Source organism: Nomascus leucogenys, chromosome 16, assembly GCF_006542625.1.
Source record: "Nomascus leucogenys isolate Asia chromosome 16, Asia_NLE_v1, whole genome shotgun sequence".
In the NCBI taxonomy this organism is placed as follows: domain Eukaryota; kingdom Metazoa; phylum Chordata; class Mammalia; order Primates; family Hylobatidae; genus Nomascus; species Nomascus leucogenys.
Window position 1 is genome coordinate 90,247,615 of NC_044396.1, and position 17,958 is coordinate 90,265,572.

Below are 17,958 nucleotides of genomic sequence, written 5' to 3' on the forward strand. Positions count from 1 at the left end.
CTGCAAAAAACTGCTTTTCTGGAAAAGCTAGTGCTTGCCCTATTTGACAGGTATTTCCCACAAGCTTAAAGGATTCCCTTTGTTTCCAGCTGCTGTGATCCAACTGATAGAAGTTCTTCCTGCAAAATCCAGAGGACAGAAGACAGTTCTATTTTTATCCCCATCTCTGGAGAAGGCTAGCCCTTACTGTGAATTTCTGTCTGTGTTTCACTCCAGCAAGTTGCTGCAGACAAACTTACAAAAGACTCTTTCTGTCGGAAGGTTAAATATTTTACTACGATTTCTAAGATTCCCAAATTCTCATTAGAATAGTATCAGGGCCCCCATTATAAAATTGGAGTGAAGTGTGCTGATATGGTTTCACTGTGTCCCCATCCAAATCTCATCTTGAATTGTAGTTTTCCTAATACCCACATGTTGTGGGAGGGACCCAGTGAGAGGTAATTGAATCATGGGGGTGTTTATCTCCATGCCATTCTCCTGCTAGTGAGTGAGTTCACATGAGATCTGATGGTTTTATAAGGGGCTTTCCCCCATTTGCTCAGCACTTCTCCTTGCTGCCGCCATGTGAAGAAGGACATGTTTGCCTCCCCTTCCACCATGATTGTATTTCCTGAGGCCACCTCAGCCCCGCAGCACTGTGAGTCAATTAAACCTCTTTTCTTTATTAATTACCCAATCTTGGGTGTTTCTTCATAGCAGCATAAGAATGGACTAATACAGTAAACTGGTACCACACAGAGTGGAGTGCTGCTATAAGGACACCCAAAAATGTGGGAGCGACTTTAGAACTGAGTAACAGGCAGAGGTTGGAAGAGTTTGAAGGGCTCAGAAGAAGATAGGAAAATGTGAGAAAGTTTGGAATTTCCTAGAGACTTGGAGGGCTCAGAAGACAGGAAGATGTGGTAAAGTTTGGAACTTCCTAGAGACATGTTGAATGGTTTTAACCAAATTGCTGATAGTGATATGGGCAATGAAGTCCAGGCTGAGGTGTCTCAGATGGAGATTAGGAACTTCTTGGGAACTGGAACAGAGATGATTCTTGCTATGCTTTAGCAAAGAGACTGGCAAAATTTTGCCCCTTCCCTAGAGATATGTGGAATTTTGAACTTGAGAGAGATGATTTAGGGTATCTGGCGGAAGAAATTTCTAAGCGGCAAAGCTTTCAAGAGGGAGCAGAGCATAAAAGTTTGGAAAATTTGCAGCCTGATGATGCAATAGAAAAGAAAAATCCATTTTCTGGAAAGAAACTCAAGCCTGCTGCAGAAATTTGCATAAGTAATGAGGGATCCAATGTTAATCACCAAGGAAATGGGGAAAATGTCTCTAGGGCATGTCAGAGACCTTCATGGAAGCCCCTCCCATCACAGGCCCAGAGGCCCAGGAAGAAAGAATGGTTTTAAGGGGACCAGGGCCCCCTTGCTGTGCACAGCCTAGGGACTTGGTGCCCTGTGTTCCAGCTGCTCCAGTTGTGGCTAAAAGGGGCCAAGGTATAGCTCAGCCCATGGCTTCAGAGGGTGCAAGCCTCAAGCCTTGGCAGCCTGCACTTGATGTTGAGCCTGCACGTGCAGAGAAGTCAAGAATTGAGGTTTGGGAATCTCCACCTAGATTTCAGAGGCTATATGGAAACTCCTGGATGTCCAGGCAGAAGTTTGCTGCAGGAGCAGAACCCTCATGGAGAATCTCTGCTAGGGCAGTGCAGAAGGGAAATATAGGGTCAAAACTCCCACACAGAGTCCCCACTGGGACACTGCCTAATGGAGCTTGAGGAGAGGGCCACCATCCCCCAGACTCCAGAATGGTAGATCCACCAATAGCTTGCACCATGTGCCTGGAAAAGCCAAACTCAACATCAGCCCATGAAAGCAGCCAGTAGAGGGGACTGTACCCTGCAAAGTCAAGGGGCAGAACTACCCAAGGCCATGGGAGCCCACCTCTTGCATTGGCATGACCTGGATGTGAGACATGGAGTCAAGGGGATTATTTCAGAGCTTTAAGATTTAATTACTGCCTTATTAGATTGTGGACTTGCATGGGGCCTGTAGCCCCTTTGTTTTGGCCAACTTCTCCCATTTGAAATAGATGTATTTACTCAGTGCCTATACCCCCAAAGTATCTAGGAAATAACTAACTTGCTTTTGATTTTGCAGGCTCATAGGCCTTGTCTCAGATGAGACTTTGGACTTGGACTTTTGGGTTAATGCTGAAATGAATTAAGACTGTGGGGAACTGTTGGAAAGGCATGATTGTGTTTTGAAATGCAAGGACATGAGATTTGGGAAGGATCAGGGTGGAATAATATGGTTTGGCTATGTCTCTACCCAAAGCTCATCTTGAATTGTAGTTCCCATAATCCCCACATGTGGTGGGAGGGATCTGGTGGGAGGTAACTGAATCATGAAGGCAGTTACCTCCATGCTGTTCTTGTGATAGTGAGTGAGTGCTCACAAGATCTGATGGTTTTATAAGGGCCTTTTCGCCTTTTGCTCAGCACTTCTCCTTGATGCTGCCATGTGAAGAAGGACATGTTTACTTCCACTTCCACCATGACTGTATGTTTCCTGAGACCTCCCCAGCCCTGTGAAACTGTCAGTTAAACCTCTTTCCTTTATACATTACCCACTGTCAGTTATTTCTTCATAGCAGAGTGAGAACAGACTAATACACCTGCTCTCTGCCCTTTCGGTTGGCATAAACACTTTGCATCACCAAACCAGCCTCCAATCTGATGTAACTTCTGGTCTAACCAACTCAAAGCTGCTGGAGTCTTTACAAAACAAAGATCTTGCCAGGTAACTCTCCTGCTCAAAACCTTCAGTGCCTCCTTTTTATACAATAAACAAATTCTCAATTCCTTAATGTGTCATTAATTACTGTATTAAACTATAACTCCAATTTACCATCCCAAATTCACTTTTCACTATCACAGTCTCTTATCCTCTGGATGTAGCATAAAGGCTTTTTTCTTCTAGAAAGATTTCTCTCATGTCCCTGAAGTAGAATTACTTCTTTCCCATGCTAACAATTACATACCATTCATTAAGTGCTTATTATGTGCTAGACATGAGGCCTAGGTGAGGGCTTGGAATATGGGAGGTGCTAAATAATAATCGACTGAATGAATGGCCAAGGGTTTTACATGTGCTGTCTCATTTAATCCTCCCAAAAGCTTTCTGGTATGTACTGAAACTGAAACTCACGTGCTCAAGCTAACAGAGTTAACAAGCAGGGGGCTCAGATGTGCAACATGGGTTTGTCTAATCCTAAAAACTATCCCTTTAATTCCTACCCTACACTAGGTTCCCACATCCCTCGCTTAACAGGTATTGCTCGGAATTAGAGTTTGGTCTATATGTGTTTCTGCCACACTCTGGGACTTTAATGATGCCAGACTTGATTTATCTCAGAGCTTCCAGACATGGCCTCTCTAGAAGTGGCTAGAGCTTAGTGACACCCACCTTGAAGCAAGCATGTTTTCACCACATGCAGCACTATATACTTCATCCCATTGCACCTCCCCATCATCCCTGTCGGGTTAGTATCACATCTCATTTTTTAAAAATTTCGGCTGGGTGCAGTGGCTCACACCTATAATCCTAGTACTTTGGGAGGCTGAGGCGGGTGGATTGCTTGACCTCAGGAATTTGAGACCAGTATGAGCAACTTGGTGAAACCCTGTCTCCACAAAAAATACAAAAATTAGCCGGGCATGGTGGCTCCTGCCTGTAGTCCCAGCTACTTGGGGAGCTGAGGCAGAAGGATCACTTGGGCCAAGTTGGCAGAGGTTGCAATGAGCTGAATTTGCATCACTGCACTCTAGCCTGGGTGACAGACAGAGTGAGACACTATCTCGAAAAAATAAAACAATAAAAGTAAAATAAATGAAAATTCCTTTGACTCATTCATTGACTTATATGTTGAAACAGATGCTAGAAAAGTTAGGTGACTTATCCAAGGATCCCCAAAAAGCAAGTGGTAGGGCTAGACGATAAGATGGTCTTGACTCCAGCCAACGAAAGAACAATTTGATCCTAGGGCCCCAGAATCCACTGCAGGAAGCTCTGCCTTTCCTACCCCAGGCTGTCTGTCGCCCTCTCTTGCCTCATCTTCAGCAGTGACAGCCTGCTAATCCCAGGACCTGACCTCGCTAGCCTCATCTCGCAGAGGGCAGACAGATCATGCCCTTAACTCTGTGTTGAGGATGTGATTTGCCCAGCCTTGGAGTGCATTAGCAGCTAGGGAATATCCTTTGGGAATATTCTTCACAGGATGATAGTACTCTCTGTTGCTTTCTGGATTCTATGTCTCCTGTCACTTCCCAAGGTCAGGTCTGCTGTCCTTTGTTTCTGTAACTGTGAATCTTGTAACATTTTCTACCAAACTCTACCACAACAGCATTTACCATATTATAATTTCATATATGCGAATGGGCCCACTTCATTGGACTGTGAACTCACTGAGGGAAAGATCTATTCCAAAGTATTTTTATATTCCATAGTAGAATGTACTGCATATTCCCTTACACTTCCCCTAGAGCACAGCAGGCCCCCAGTAAATACCCACTGAATAAAAGAATAATGGAGCCAGGAAAGGAACCCAGCAAGATGCATGTGGTCACTGGATCACCTCCAGGGGCAGCAGCTCCTGGTCATGTGGCATGGGTCAGAATGGGTAACTAATTTCCTACTCTCTGAACCCAGCAAAGAACAGGGGCTTCTGGACAGGAACGGCAAACATAGTGAAAATTCTAGTTTCCTGTACATGCACTTAAACTCTCAGCACTGAGAAGCCATTCAGAAAAGGGAAATTAGGAAAGATCCCTTTTGGAAACACCATGCTGCAACATTCTATGCATAAACATTGCACATATGCAACTTTTGCCCATGGGCATGTGTAATGTTTTGAAATTATTTCATGCACCTATCTGGCCATGCTGGGAGTAGATATGAAGACAGGTGAGCATGGTACAATATGAAAGATGCTCTCAGTTCTGTCCTCTACTTGGGGCATTCATAGAACCTCAGTGATTCACAAGATCTTGAACATGTTCTGGGAAAAGTCGCTGAAGGGAAGAATCAAACCATATGAATGGGCTGGGCGTGGTGGCTCACGCCTGTAATCCCAGCACTTTGAGGCCAAGGAGGGTGGATCACCTGAGGTCAGGAGTTTGAGACCAGCCTGGCCAACATGGTGAAACCCCGTCTCTACTAAAAATACAAAAATTAGCTGGGCGTGGTGGCGGGTGCCAGTAATCCCAGCTACTCGGGAGGCTGAGGTAGGAGAATTGCTTAAGCCCGGGAACCAGAGGTTGCAGCAAGCCGAGGTGGTGCCATTGCACTCCAGCCTGGGCAATAAGAGCAAGACTCCATCTCGAATAAGTAAATAAACAAATGAATGGGCCTTCTACATTTGAACAAATAACCACTTGGGGAAGAAAAAGAAAACGAAGCCCCTAACGTGCCTGGTACCATCTTCATTTGAGATTCACTAAAATCTTATGTAGGTGGGACACACATTAGTGTTCCTGTCGTAGAGGATTATGTGGCTCAGGAACATTAGATGACTTCTCAAAGAAGGTACAGTTAGAAAAATGTGAAGCCAGACTCCAAGTCTTCCTGGTGTCAGCCATAGTTTGCAGGTTTTCAACTTCAGGGTTCCACACCAATCTCCCCTTGGGACCTCCTCCTTCCTCTTTTGCATGCTCCTCAGTGAGGCCCAAAGCTTAAACCTGCAGCCTTAGGGAAACCCCCTTGCATGTGCTGATCTCTCCTGGAAAACTCCCTGCCCCTCCACCACACCTGCAATGGAAGGTGGCTCCCACATATCAGGGCTGCCTCCGAACTTCATACCTGATCAAGGGCTGCTGCAGAGCCACCAGGGCAGCATGGACGGTCACCGAGATGACAGACAGGTGGAAATAGTCAAACATGACCGGGACCTGGTGGTGCAGACCATTCCGGGGGTGGAAGTGCAGGCCAAGCGTGCGGCTGCTGACCATCGGTGCCCCAGCCACATCCCTCAACCTAGAAGGCAAACATGTGAGCTCATGTGAGAAATGGTGGGTTGCCCCTGCTGTCATCCTAGCATGTCTGTATTAAGCCTCTCCATGGGCCATGCACTGTGCATACATCATCTCATTCAATCCTGCAAATGCTCTGCCTGGTAGAAATCATTTTTCCCACCATTGGCAGATGAGAAAACCACGGCTCACAGGTATCACTAGATATCACACAGCTGCTACACAACAGATCTGGTGACATGCTCCACTGTCACGGACATCAAATTCATGTGTCAGTGATGGATAAGAAGCCCAGACTAGCTTTTAAAGACTCTTCAACATTGAAGCCTCCTACTTTTTCCACTTCTTTATTTCCCCCACAGATGTCCAGATGTCCAGTGCTCTCTTCATAATGCTGCACTGACTGTGTGAGCCTGTGTTTTCTAACAGATTCCTACCTCTTAAGGGACTATGACTAATGCATCTTTATAGTCCCAATACCTAGCCTAGTATCTGGCAGGTATTGATAATATAAATATGAATTAAAATGAACAATGGACTGACTGAACGAACAAAAGAATGAATGACTCCCAAAGCACAATGCTTAAATAGTCTGACTAGTTTCATCAAGGATTCCCCAATGTCTGCTCCAGTATTTTGTAATTGACATGTATCTGAGTCTAAAGATTAAACCAACTGGCACACGACCCAACAGCATCTTTGGTGATTAAAAGAAGATTGGTTGTTGCCTAAATAAAACCTGGGGCCATGTTTGCCCCCAGGAGGACCCAGCACTAATCTCAAATCCTGAGAACCAGTCATTTGGGCTGTGCAAATTTCTGTGAAGCAGACCACAAGGGAAACCCAGGAGGAGCATCTTTCACGAGAAGAGCAGAGAGGAAATGCTTGTCCTCCATCCATAGATAAGGAAATGAAGCACAGAAAGGGCGAGATGAAGGGAGCAGCCTCTTAAGACCCAACACAATGGGCTTTGCTTCCTTGAAACCCTTGTTCCTTGTGTGCAAACAAAGGCCAAGTGAAACAGCCAGCTAAATTATTAGAGCTCAGGGTGACTCCATAGATTGAATATGAATAATGGTCCCCTGGTACCAGAAAGAAACCTGTTGGGGAGAGGGTGAAGTGTCTACGCCATGAATCTCAGCAAGGTGTTAACATTTACATTCCTTTTAATTCAGGCTACAATTTATTGAGAGCTTATTACGAACTGAACATGGTACTTTTCCCTTTACTCTGTATGGCAATCACAGGAGGTATTTATTGGCATTATTCTGTTTGTAGAAAAGGAAGTAAAGCCAACAAGAGTTAATTAAAGCCACAAGGCAAAAATGTAATCTTGGACCAGGTCTTCCTGATTCACAGTTGTTTCTGAGTTACTGCTCAATATTGCTTTGAATCCAGTCAGACATAGGTTCCTAAGAATCACAGATATATCCCTAGGGCTTGAACAACAGGAGGTTAAATACATGTCAGTGTAGCAAAGATGGCAAAAATGTTAACAAGAATTTAAGCCACATTAGTAAGAGTAAAGAATTAAGAAAGGAGAGGTGGTAGCTCTCCTGTGCTCTGAAATAGATATATCCAAAATGGAGCTGAGACTTAGGTCCTGGTGGTGGTGCAGGGAAGTCTCTAAGCTCTGAAATGATGGTGATAAACTTGACTGCATTGATAGGAGAGTGTCTGAGTTCTTATAAGGGAAATAAAGCAAGAAAAAGATTAAACAAACAAAAAACACACACAGAAGGAGCGCTAGTATTTAACCTGGAGATGATATAAACAAGGTTTCTTTTTTAGTTTTTTGAGATGGAGTCTCACTGTCACCCAGGCTGCCAGGCTGGAGTGCAGTGGCATAATCTCGGCTCACTGCAACCTCTGCCTCCTGGGTTCAAGCAATCGTCCCACCTCACCCTCCCAAGTAGCTGGGATTACAAGTGTGCACCACCACACCCAGCTACTTTTTGTATTTTTCAGTAGAGACGGAGTTTCACCATGTTGGCCAGGCTGGTCTCGAATTCCTAACCTCAAGTGATCCTCCTGCCTTGGCCTCCCTAAGGGCTGGGATTACAGGTGCGAGCCACCATGCCTGGCCAAGAAGGTTTCTTTTCTGAACTGCCATCCAGACTTGGGATTTGTCTGGGTGGTCACAAGAAATAAAACTGAAGTCTACTGAGGGCAGATGCACAGGGATGAATTGTTCCTTGAAATAAAGAAGAATTTCCCGATCAGCAGAACTATTCAGGGCGGAATGGGCCATGATGTGAAGGACTGAGCTCCCCATCCCTGTGCAAACAGGTTCTGATGGGTCTTTGCAGAGTAACAAGTACAAATATGAGGTTAGGATAAAGCAGGGTTTCCTCACCTCATAACATTGACTCTGGGGACTGAGTCATGCGTTCTTGTGGTGGGAGGGGGCGCTGCTGACTTGTGCACTGTACGATGTGAAGCAGCATCTCTGGCCTTTACTCACTAGATGGCAATATCTAAGTGTGACAATCCTGTCTGCTTCACACCATCCCTGGGACTTGTTCTAAGGCCCTAGAAGAGATTGGCCTTTTTTCTGATCTATCAAGTCAGAAGTGTAGCCCCGCCCTTCTTGTGCTCACATCTCCCCTCAAGCATCCTCCCGAGCTGTGACAACCAAACATGTCTCTGGGCATGGCCACATGTCTCCAGGGGTCAGAATCCTCCTGCCTGCATTGAGAGCTGCCAGACAAGACAAATTTCACGAGCTCTTCCGTCCCTCATATGAGAGGCTCTGCTTCTCCATTTTGTTCCCACCCAGACCTACATGATGCTAAAGAGGCCAGATGACTCGGTCATGTTTCAGAGCCTAATGTCCACCCCAGGATTTGCCACAGATGCCTTGTCATCCTTAAACTCAATTTATGAAAATTAAAAAGTGTGGCATTTTCAATCTTCGCCAGCCTCTGGCTTCCTGTTCCTCTTAGCTAACCTTATAGTTCATGAAAACCCTTGCTCTGATTATTATTAAGTGCTTGGGAGAGGAAACAACACATTGAAGCCTGGCCTCACTTCCAACTAGGAAGCCATAAAGAGGAAGAAGACATTTATTTATCAGATTGCGTACTTGGCCTATTACGTATATTGTCTCTCTTAATCATCAAACAGACCTATGAGGTATGTATTCTATAATGATATCTATTTTATAACTGAACCTACTGAAATTTATGAAAGTGTGGGGACTTCCCCAGTGTTTTATAGTTGAGGAGTGCAGAGTTTAGGTTGCTGACTTTTATACACTTTGATTAAACCAATCTCCTGTATACAGGCTCTCCATTAACTACTGTTTTGCTGAACAGAAGGTCTCATTTACTGTGTACACTATGACTAATCACATGGAGGGCACGTTGGAGGCTGATTTCTAGGCTGAGCTTGGAGTTAGCAGCAGGGTTCTGTGATGAATTGGAAATATCTACCATAAAGCTATGAATGAATGTCTTGGAAGGAAGTGGAACACAGCCATAGGGCAGGGTGGGTTAATGGAGGCGTTAATGACAGAAACCCCAGATGGTTAGGGGAAAATAGGAGCACAATAAAGTCAGGGCTTTACTTCTGAGTTTATAGCCCGGGAAGAAGGCAAGCCTCTTTTAAGGCTTCTGAGTTCAGTATGGTGCTAGAACAAGTCCTGGCAATGGGGTGAAGCAGGTAGGATTCCTCAAGTCTCTACACTACCCTGCTAAGGAGAAAGCAAATGTAATGAGAGAAGCAGGTGGCCAGAGGACTGGGGTCCAGATAGAGACAAAAGTGAGACATCTGTGAAGTTGAACCCAGACTGTGGCATGAACATGAGCAGATACTCCTGCCAGCCCAGGGACCAGGCTAGACATCAGCGGATGCCCCTTCTCAATTCCCATACACGATCAAGTCCCTGACCCTTCAGTAGACGCCCATCTTTGGTTCAAATCCCCTTGGACTCAGTTCCTCATGTTCTGAACAGTCCCATAATGGATTAGACAGATTTCAGAGACAGGACAGTCCTTGAGAAGGGGAAGAAGTTCTGAGAAGAAATCTGACCTTTTTTTTTTTTTTTGAGACACAGTCTTGCTCTGTCACCCAGGCTGGAGGGCAGTGGTACAATCACGATGCACTGTAACCTTGAACTCCTGGGCTCAAGCAATCTTTCCACCTCAGCCTGCCAAAGTGCTGGGATAACAGGCATGAGCCACTGCCCCTGGCCAAGTCCGAACTTTGAAGGGATGAGGGGAACAGTTCTGCCAGCACTGGCTTATCATCTTCCCAATTCTCCATTCTCCAAAGGAAAAGGGGAAACATTTGTTGGAGAGGTTACAGAGACCAGAAGTGAGAATTGACTTTAATTTGCAGATAGTGATCAGTGGGTGCTGAGATTCTGCTAACAGAGAAAGGAGTTTTCCTCCCTTTGCCTAAGCCAAGGGAGGAGGTCTTCAAGGGAGATTGCCCTGTGTCCCCTAGAACAGTGGAAATGCAGTTCCTGGTGCTCGACTCAGTCTGCAAAGGCCATCAGGAGAGAAGCTGAGGGTGGCTGGATTGGTATAAAAAAGAGCGAGCAGGCTTGGCAAAGGAGGTTCTCCATATATGTGGAATAAGGGTTAAAATGTCTGTGTCCACTTCCCATGGGCCAGATGTGTGTGCTTTGGAAAAGTATCCACCCCCAAAGAGCTTCCTGCAAGGAATGAGTCACCCAGCCTCTTGTGAGGCATCACTACATCGGATAACTGCAGGGATGGGGCTGGGTGACTGTCTTCTGGCCAGGGGGTACCTAAGGAGTGTCTCTCTAAGGAATTCATGAGAACATCCTAAGGGCAGTTCAGAGTTTACCATATGACAATCCTACTTACAAATGAACCCCTGCCCTTTCCTCCACTGTTTCCCTCCTTACTGTGCCTGACCCTGCAAAGCCTGCAAACTGCAAAGTGGGGAAGAAAGGGGGGATATGAAGCCCCCCACCATGCCCTGTTCCTACATTGGGAGTTTTCTACCCTAGGAAAGCCTGCGTCTGGAGGTGAGGTAGAGAAAGGAGGCAACAGAAAGAAGTTATACAATGGATGAGGTTTAGAGTTCTGGTATTATACTTCACTGGGCTTTTCATACCTAAAAAAGGATGACTTACTTATTAGCTGAAATATCCCATCTTAGTGGCCTGACAGCTCAGCCCAGGGTAGGAAGAAGAGGCCACAGAACAAGCTGAAAGAAAGCAGTTATGAGAAAGAAGAAAGTTGCCTCCTGCTTCTTTAATGAGCAGGTTATAGATAAACGGAGTTTCAAGTTTCAGAGTTGAAACGTAATAGATATGCCACACAAAGATGTAGAATCCCGGAAGAATCTCCTTCGACTCAGAAGGGGATTTGCCATTTGTAGCCTCATAGGGTCGTTAATCTAAAACCCCCAATTATTATCACATTGTAAGATGTGTGAAGGTGTCAGACATGAGAAAGTGCCAGTCAATAAAGCCAACAAGTTATGAGATTTCTGTGTATGCATTTGAGCTGCCTGCCTAAAATGTATGTGGTTTGAAATGACCACACAAACTTTCTTAGCCCGCACCCCTGAGTCAGGGATATTGCAGCTTATCAGGAGATGCTGATCTGAGAGACATTCTGAGGTTCATGGCTATGAGGCTATCCCAGGAGTGGGGAAGGGGGGAGGAGAGCACCGTGCTACCACAATTCAGTAATTTCCATGACACTCACTGTTGTTCACTGTCCGTAAAGTGCAGATCCACCTTGAGTTGAAAATCTACTTCACTCAGCGCATCTTCCATCTGCAAAAGAAACAAAGTCCAAGGGATTTCAGGAGTCCAATGTTGTCCAAATGAAATACTTAGCTGGTCTACTTCCCAAAGTAGAGAAACACCATCTTGTCCAAAAATCAATGCCATTTATGCTGAAAGCATAATGTCCATGCACGTTTCACGGAGTTCTGGGTAAACAGGATATCTGGGAGTACTACACAAAAAGAAAAACAGAAGGGATTTACATACCCAGTTTGGGAAAAGTCAGTTTGCAAAAAAAAAATGCTAAACAAGTGTCCTTATTACAGGACTTTTGAGAGTCTCATTTGGATTTGATCTAGCATCCCACTGGGGGCAAGAGTAAAGTGTTCTGTAGCACCTGCTTTGGGAAGGATGGAGCAGTGAAATCCCACTTGGCTAGCAATGGGATTAAGTCAGAGCAATGTCATCTCTAACCCTCAGGCATCCTCTCAGGGCAGGCACCATTGCCCACGTGTCCAGAGGAGGAAGCTCATGTTTGGGAAAGTAGTCACTTCTTCAGGTGTCTCAGCCTCATAAGAAAGCAGCTCCTTCATTTTTGTCTTGAAATCTATTGTATTTAACCACTGTCACTTTAAGACACTGGCATTTTATGTCCTACCCATGGCCGCTTTTATCCCTTGCTTTAAGAAAAAAAAAAAAAACATACTTTTTAAACACAGGAATCTTTATTCTTCCTGTCAGTTTCTCATATACACCTGGAAGACGGTACCCCTCGTTCTCTTTTTCTCACATCACCCCCAACTCAAGGGGGCATTACTTGCTAAACACCAGATCTCGCCACCACCTCTACTCAGAGGTCAACCCAGGGTCAGTTCTGCACACCTGTGATAGGACTTGGTCTCCTCCTCATTCACAGGCAGGATGGAGCCCTTTTCGTCTGTAACCACAAAGCCCGTGTCTTATCTATCTTGGTATTTAATGGTGCCCATTACAATTTTGGAGGCAGTGTTATAACCTGGAAGCCTGTGAGCCAAGTATTGTCTGCTGATGTGTCTTGTTTAGTCCCCATAGTATTTTTGAAAATGTTTTGAACAAATTGCAAACATTCACAATTCAGGCAATTTCATATTTGTATTATGGGTCTTCAGCTTCTACAAAAAAAAAATAAAATAAAATAAAACAAGACAAAAAAAACCCTGGACTTGGGAGTGCTGGGCTGGCATTTAGAAACTCATTTAGAAACTGTTCAGATGAGGTCATTGCTGTCCCATCTACCACCATTCACAGTATTCACTGACACCCATTTGGCCTGCAGCTAAAAGCCCCTGGCTATTTTCTTGTGTAGTGTCCCCAGTAATCCTTGTACGATTAAGAGAGAGACTAGTTTTAATTCATTCTTGATCCCTTGCTCCAGAAATAGTGTCTGCTGCATAGAAAGTATCAATGTATCTTTGAGGAATAAATAAAGCTCTTTCCCAATCCCCACCTTTTTTGGTTTTTATTTCTTCGCAAGAATCTCCTCATCTTCCTGGGATGCAAATCTCTTAACCAAAGATCTCTTTGGAAACGTCTTCCTGGTTAAGCATAATTCATGGAGAGATATACAGATGGAATTTATCTTTAGGTCTCCAGGGTTTAAAATTTGTTATTTAAAAAAAGCATTTAAAAGTTAACATTTTGCTGAATCCAAGTGCTATAAATAACTTCCTTTCCTAGCTTTGTTTTGCATAATCATGAATCCAGCTTCAAACACACAAGGAAAGCATTGCAGCCTCTTGTCATCAGGAAGGGAGACAGGCAAAGTTAAGTTTCCCAACTACCTTCTGAGCACACATTTGCCTGGGTAATGAAAATTCAATGTAAACTCCAGTTTTAAACTTGCTGAAATTTCCTTAGGAACTGAAAGAGAAATCATTGACCTGGATAAGCTGTGGCTAAATTGAGCTGGGCTACGACTTTACAATGCTTCAATGAATCTTATTTGCAAGATATTCCAGAATGAAGTCACTGCCTTTTCTAAACATTTATTTCATGGTTGGTTGTTGACTTCCTACCCCTCCCTTCAAAAAGACACACACACACACACACACACACACACACCATACACACATATGATTTTCCTTTATTCTGCCTTATCTCAATTAGAGTCATCATCTCCATTCAAGGGTCATTTTCTCACGACCAGGAAGCAGTTTTGCAAACTAGTAGAAATAATATGAGAAGCTAACATTTACAGAAGAGTTATTATTTGGCAGGCAATAAACTATCATTATACATATACTGTTTTACTTAATGTGGATACAACTATGAGTTAGGAAAGACTGTCCTGCATTTACACATGAGGAAACTGAGGCTCCCTGTGGTAAAGGCATTTTCCCAAACTCAGCTATTGAGAGGCCCACATCCCAGGTGCTGTCAAGAGCTCCATTTCTTTGGCCTTCTCTCATGGTCACGTATGCGTTCTAGGTTGGACGTTCTCTCACTGCTTGGTTTCAACTCATGATGGTGACTCTCTTGTTTTCTCCTCCATTCTTAACTACTGTCTTGAGATTTGTCACAGCCTGATAGCTAAAAGGGCAGCTTCTGAATCAAGATAGATGGATACAACTCTTAGTTCTATCGCTTCGTATCTATGAGACCTGGGGCCAATCAACCTCTCTGTTGTTTTCTCATTCGTAAAATGGGAGTAAAATAATTACACTTACTCGCAAAACATTGTTATTGTGTGAACTAAAATTTAAAAATGTACACAAAGGGCTTTGTTCACAATTGAACTGACAATTCTCAACAAAGGTTAGCTATTATTATCGCTGTCATTTTCAACCATAGGGGCCTGGCCACATGAGGGACGCATTCCTCTACCAACTTCACACAGTGATCCTGCACACTGGTCACAAACACAGACTTTGTGATCAGACAGCCCAGGTTTAAACCCTGGCTCTACAACTTCCGGGTGGTATGACTTTAGATAAATGCCTTCTCTGAGTCACTGCATCCTCGTCTGTAAAACAGGAGTAGTAAAACACCTCATCATGTTGTTGCAATAATTCAATGAGGTATTCCAGACAAATAAATCAGCACAGCGCCTCCCATACAGCACATACCTTATAGGTGTAAGATGCTGTTTGTTGGAGTTAGATCAGGCTGGTGGGAAAAATATTAAAGATAGTTACAGCAATAGTCAAAAACTCTCTTAGAAGGCCTGAGGGTTTGCATAGCTTCAGATTGCTTGGCTGAAGGCAGCCAGGGTCTCTTTGCAGGAGCCAGAAAGATTAGCGTGCAAGTACAAAGGAATGTGGGAAGTTTTTTTTTTTTTTTTTTTTTTTTTGAGACGGAGTCTCGCTGTCGCCCAGGCTGGAGTGCAGTCGCGCAATCTCGGCTCACTGCAAGCTCTGCCTCCCAGGTTCACGCCATTCTCCTGCCTCAGCCTCCCAAGTAGCTGGGGAAGTTTATCTTACTAACCTGTTTAGTTATATGGGCTTAAGACTAACCTTTATCCTACTAGGGATATTTTACTGCCTCCTACTCAGGGGTCAGCAGAAGTTTATTACCTGCAAATGGTGTTTGCTTTAGGCCTGAGAACTTGGCCTTTAATCTTTACCCTCTAGTGGTGTTTACTCATAATTTTTGTTAATTAGTCTTACTGAATAAATATGAGCCTTACTAACGGACCAGGGCTGAGTCGCAACTGTTTACAGAACTCAGCTTGGAGCCTGTAAGCCGCTTGGCCCCTCGGCTGGACTGGCAGAGCAGAATAGCCGTGTGTCAGTGTATGTTTATTCATCCATCGCCGAATCAGGGGGTGGCAGGAACAGACCTCCCACAGCTAGGGCCCCCGCGAAAGGGGCACTGCCTCCGCTGTTAGTGCTAAGATTCTTGTGACTGTTGTTATAACTCATCCTGAACTCCTTTCGCTCCCCAGTAGAAGCTTTTCTTCTCCCAACTACGCTGGACTATCAGTAACACCAAGCCCATTTCATGCCCAAATCTTAGAGTCAACTTCCATTTATCACTCCTCTCTGCATGATGCCTGCCAACGCTCAACCCGAACCTAGTCCTAAGGGCTGCACTTGGCGGCCAGGCAGCTCACCCTTTCGACTGACACAGTTTCCATTCACACAGTTACAACCTCTGCCATGATGCTCACCAAGACACCATGCTGTATAGCAGCAACTGCTGTATGCCCTTGGTCTCCTGGGCCCCATTTTCTATATTATTGCCAGACTGACGTTTCTAAATGCCAGGTCTCCTCCTTCCGTCCTGAAGTAGACTCCTACCTTTAAAAAAGGAAAAACATGACCTTCGGCAGAGTCTCTGTGGCTCTCCGTGCTGTGTCCTCAACCTTCCTCTCTAGCTTTGTGTCCCTGCCAGTTTCTAGCCCATTAGCAACAATGCTTTCTTCCCCAAATCTGCCTTCTACTTTACTGCTTTCTACAGGCCTCGCTGTCTTCTGTCTCAGGAGCTCTTAACCGGTTACTGTGAAAATCTTGCCCATTTTTCTACTTATCAAAACTCTGAATCAACTCAGCCCCCTCTCCGCTTCCAGCAAAAAAAAAAAAAAAAAAAAAAAAAGGAAAAAACAAGCCCACCTCTGAATCACTAGGTCTGGCATGGGCTCATGAACCTGCATTTTGTATGAGTACTGCCAAGGGACTCTGATGCCGGTGCACCAAGGAATCACACTTTGGAAAATGCTTTTCCTTTTTAAGCCTATGAAAATGCAATCTTGCTCATAAAATGTGTTTAATATGTAATCTTTTCCTCTTCTTCCTCAGAGTGGCAAGCATTTTGTTGTTAATAATTGTATCTTCTTCTTTGCTTTGCCTGCTGGGAGCTTAGCACTAAATGTATGGGTCACCACCAGCAAATATCCAGAGGGCGTTTGTGCATTTTGGTCCAATACATTTACCCCAGCCTTCATTTTCCTGTATGTATTTTTCCTCCACTCTGCCCCATTCCATTGCTAACTTTTCTTTTTACTATTCTACGCATTTTGTAAGCCTTCCCAAATCTTCTGTGGGATTACGTGGAGTATATAAATAAAATACACACACTACCTCCAGACTCACTCTTTGCAACTGTTATTTTAACATCTCCTCATACACCTTAATTCGTGATTAGTTCTGTCCGTGGTCATCTCTTGCACTTATCTGTGACCTCATTGCACAACTGAATCTTCTTCATGTCTGAATTTCTGATAGCACGTGGAATCATGTGTTTGATGAACAGGCATTTCATAAATATCCGTTGTTCACAATGATGTTTATGTGCATCCATGAACATGATTTCTGGCCAACTGGCTATATACAGTGTTTTGGTTGTCATAAGCAGACTGATACTAACTGGAAATGCATCCATTCCAAATATACAGTGTTTATAGACATATCCAATTAACTTTTATTATCCCTGATTTGTGTATAACAATTAGCTGTGACATTGTTTGCTGCCATATGGATTACCCCCAACACAATAATAATTTATTAGCTTACAGAGAAAAGAAATTTGATAGGAAGAAGAAAACAACATGTAATGTGAAATAGACTCCCCGTTCAACTTGAGAACTAAGGCTGGCTACAACCTCACACGAGCTAAGGTTGAGGGTTGGGAAGGTCAAATTTGAAGGCTTTAAATTGTCAGGGACAAGAACAATTCTCTGACGGAATTAAGATGGAGCAATGGCCAGGATACCTGAATAATGCCCAAACCCAGCCTCCATCATTGGTTTGTCACAAGCACTCTGCCAGGGTAGCTCTTTGAGATCAATGTCCCAAGGGCAAAGGCCCATGGGAAAAAATGGAGCACTGTTTTATTATTGGGATTTGGGGAAGTGGACCTTGAGCTTGCAGTCTGTTTAACTGGGAGTTTATTACCACTCTAGGCAACCTAATGGTCTTGTTTCCTAAATTAAAGGCATTAACTTGAGTCCAGGAAGGAATTAGAGGATACACTCAAAATGAGGACTCCAGGTACAGTTTATCAAAGGGATGATTTACAAAGTGTGTGGAAGATTAAGAAAAAGCAACTAACAGCTGGGTGCAGTGGCTCACACCTGTAATCCCAGCACTTTGGGAGGCCCAGGCAGGTGGATCATGAGGTCAGGAGTTCAAGACCAGCCTGGCCAACATAGTGTCCTGGCCAACAACTCTCTCTACTAAAAATACAAAAAATATATATATATATTAGCTGGGCATGGTGGCAGGTGGCTGTAATCCCAGCTACTCAGGAGGCT

General features: G+C 44.2%; 1 protein-coding gene across 4 annotated transcripts in view; it reads right to left on the reverse strand.

Moving 5' to 3' along the window:
* FAM135B (family with sequence similarity 135 member B) overlaps positions 1-17,958 on the reverse strand; it is a 364,989-nt gene that overhangs the window by 114,792 nt on the left and 232,239 nt on the right. For all 4 annotated transcript variants that reach the window (XM_030794947.1, XM_012506834.2, XM_030794946.1 and 1 more), the window contains 2 exons: positions 11,707-11,777; positions 5,850-6,023 (listed from right to left, as the gene is read on the reverse strand). In XM_030794947.1, the coding sequence (XP_030650807.1) occupies positions 5,850-6,023; positions 11,707-11,777 (245 nt within the window). The remainder of the gene's footprint in view (positions 1-5,849; positions 6,024-11,706; positions 11,778-17,958) is intronic.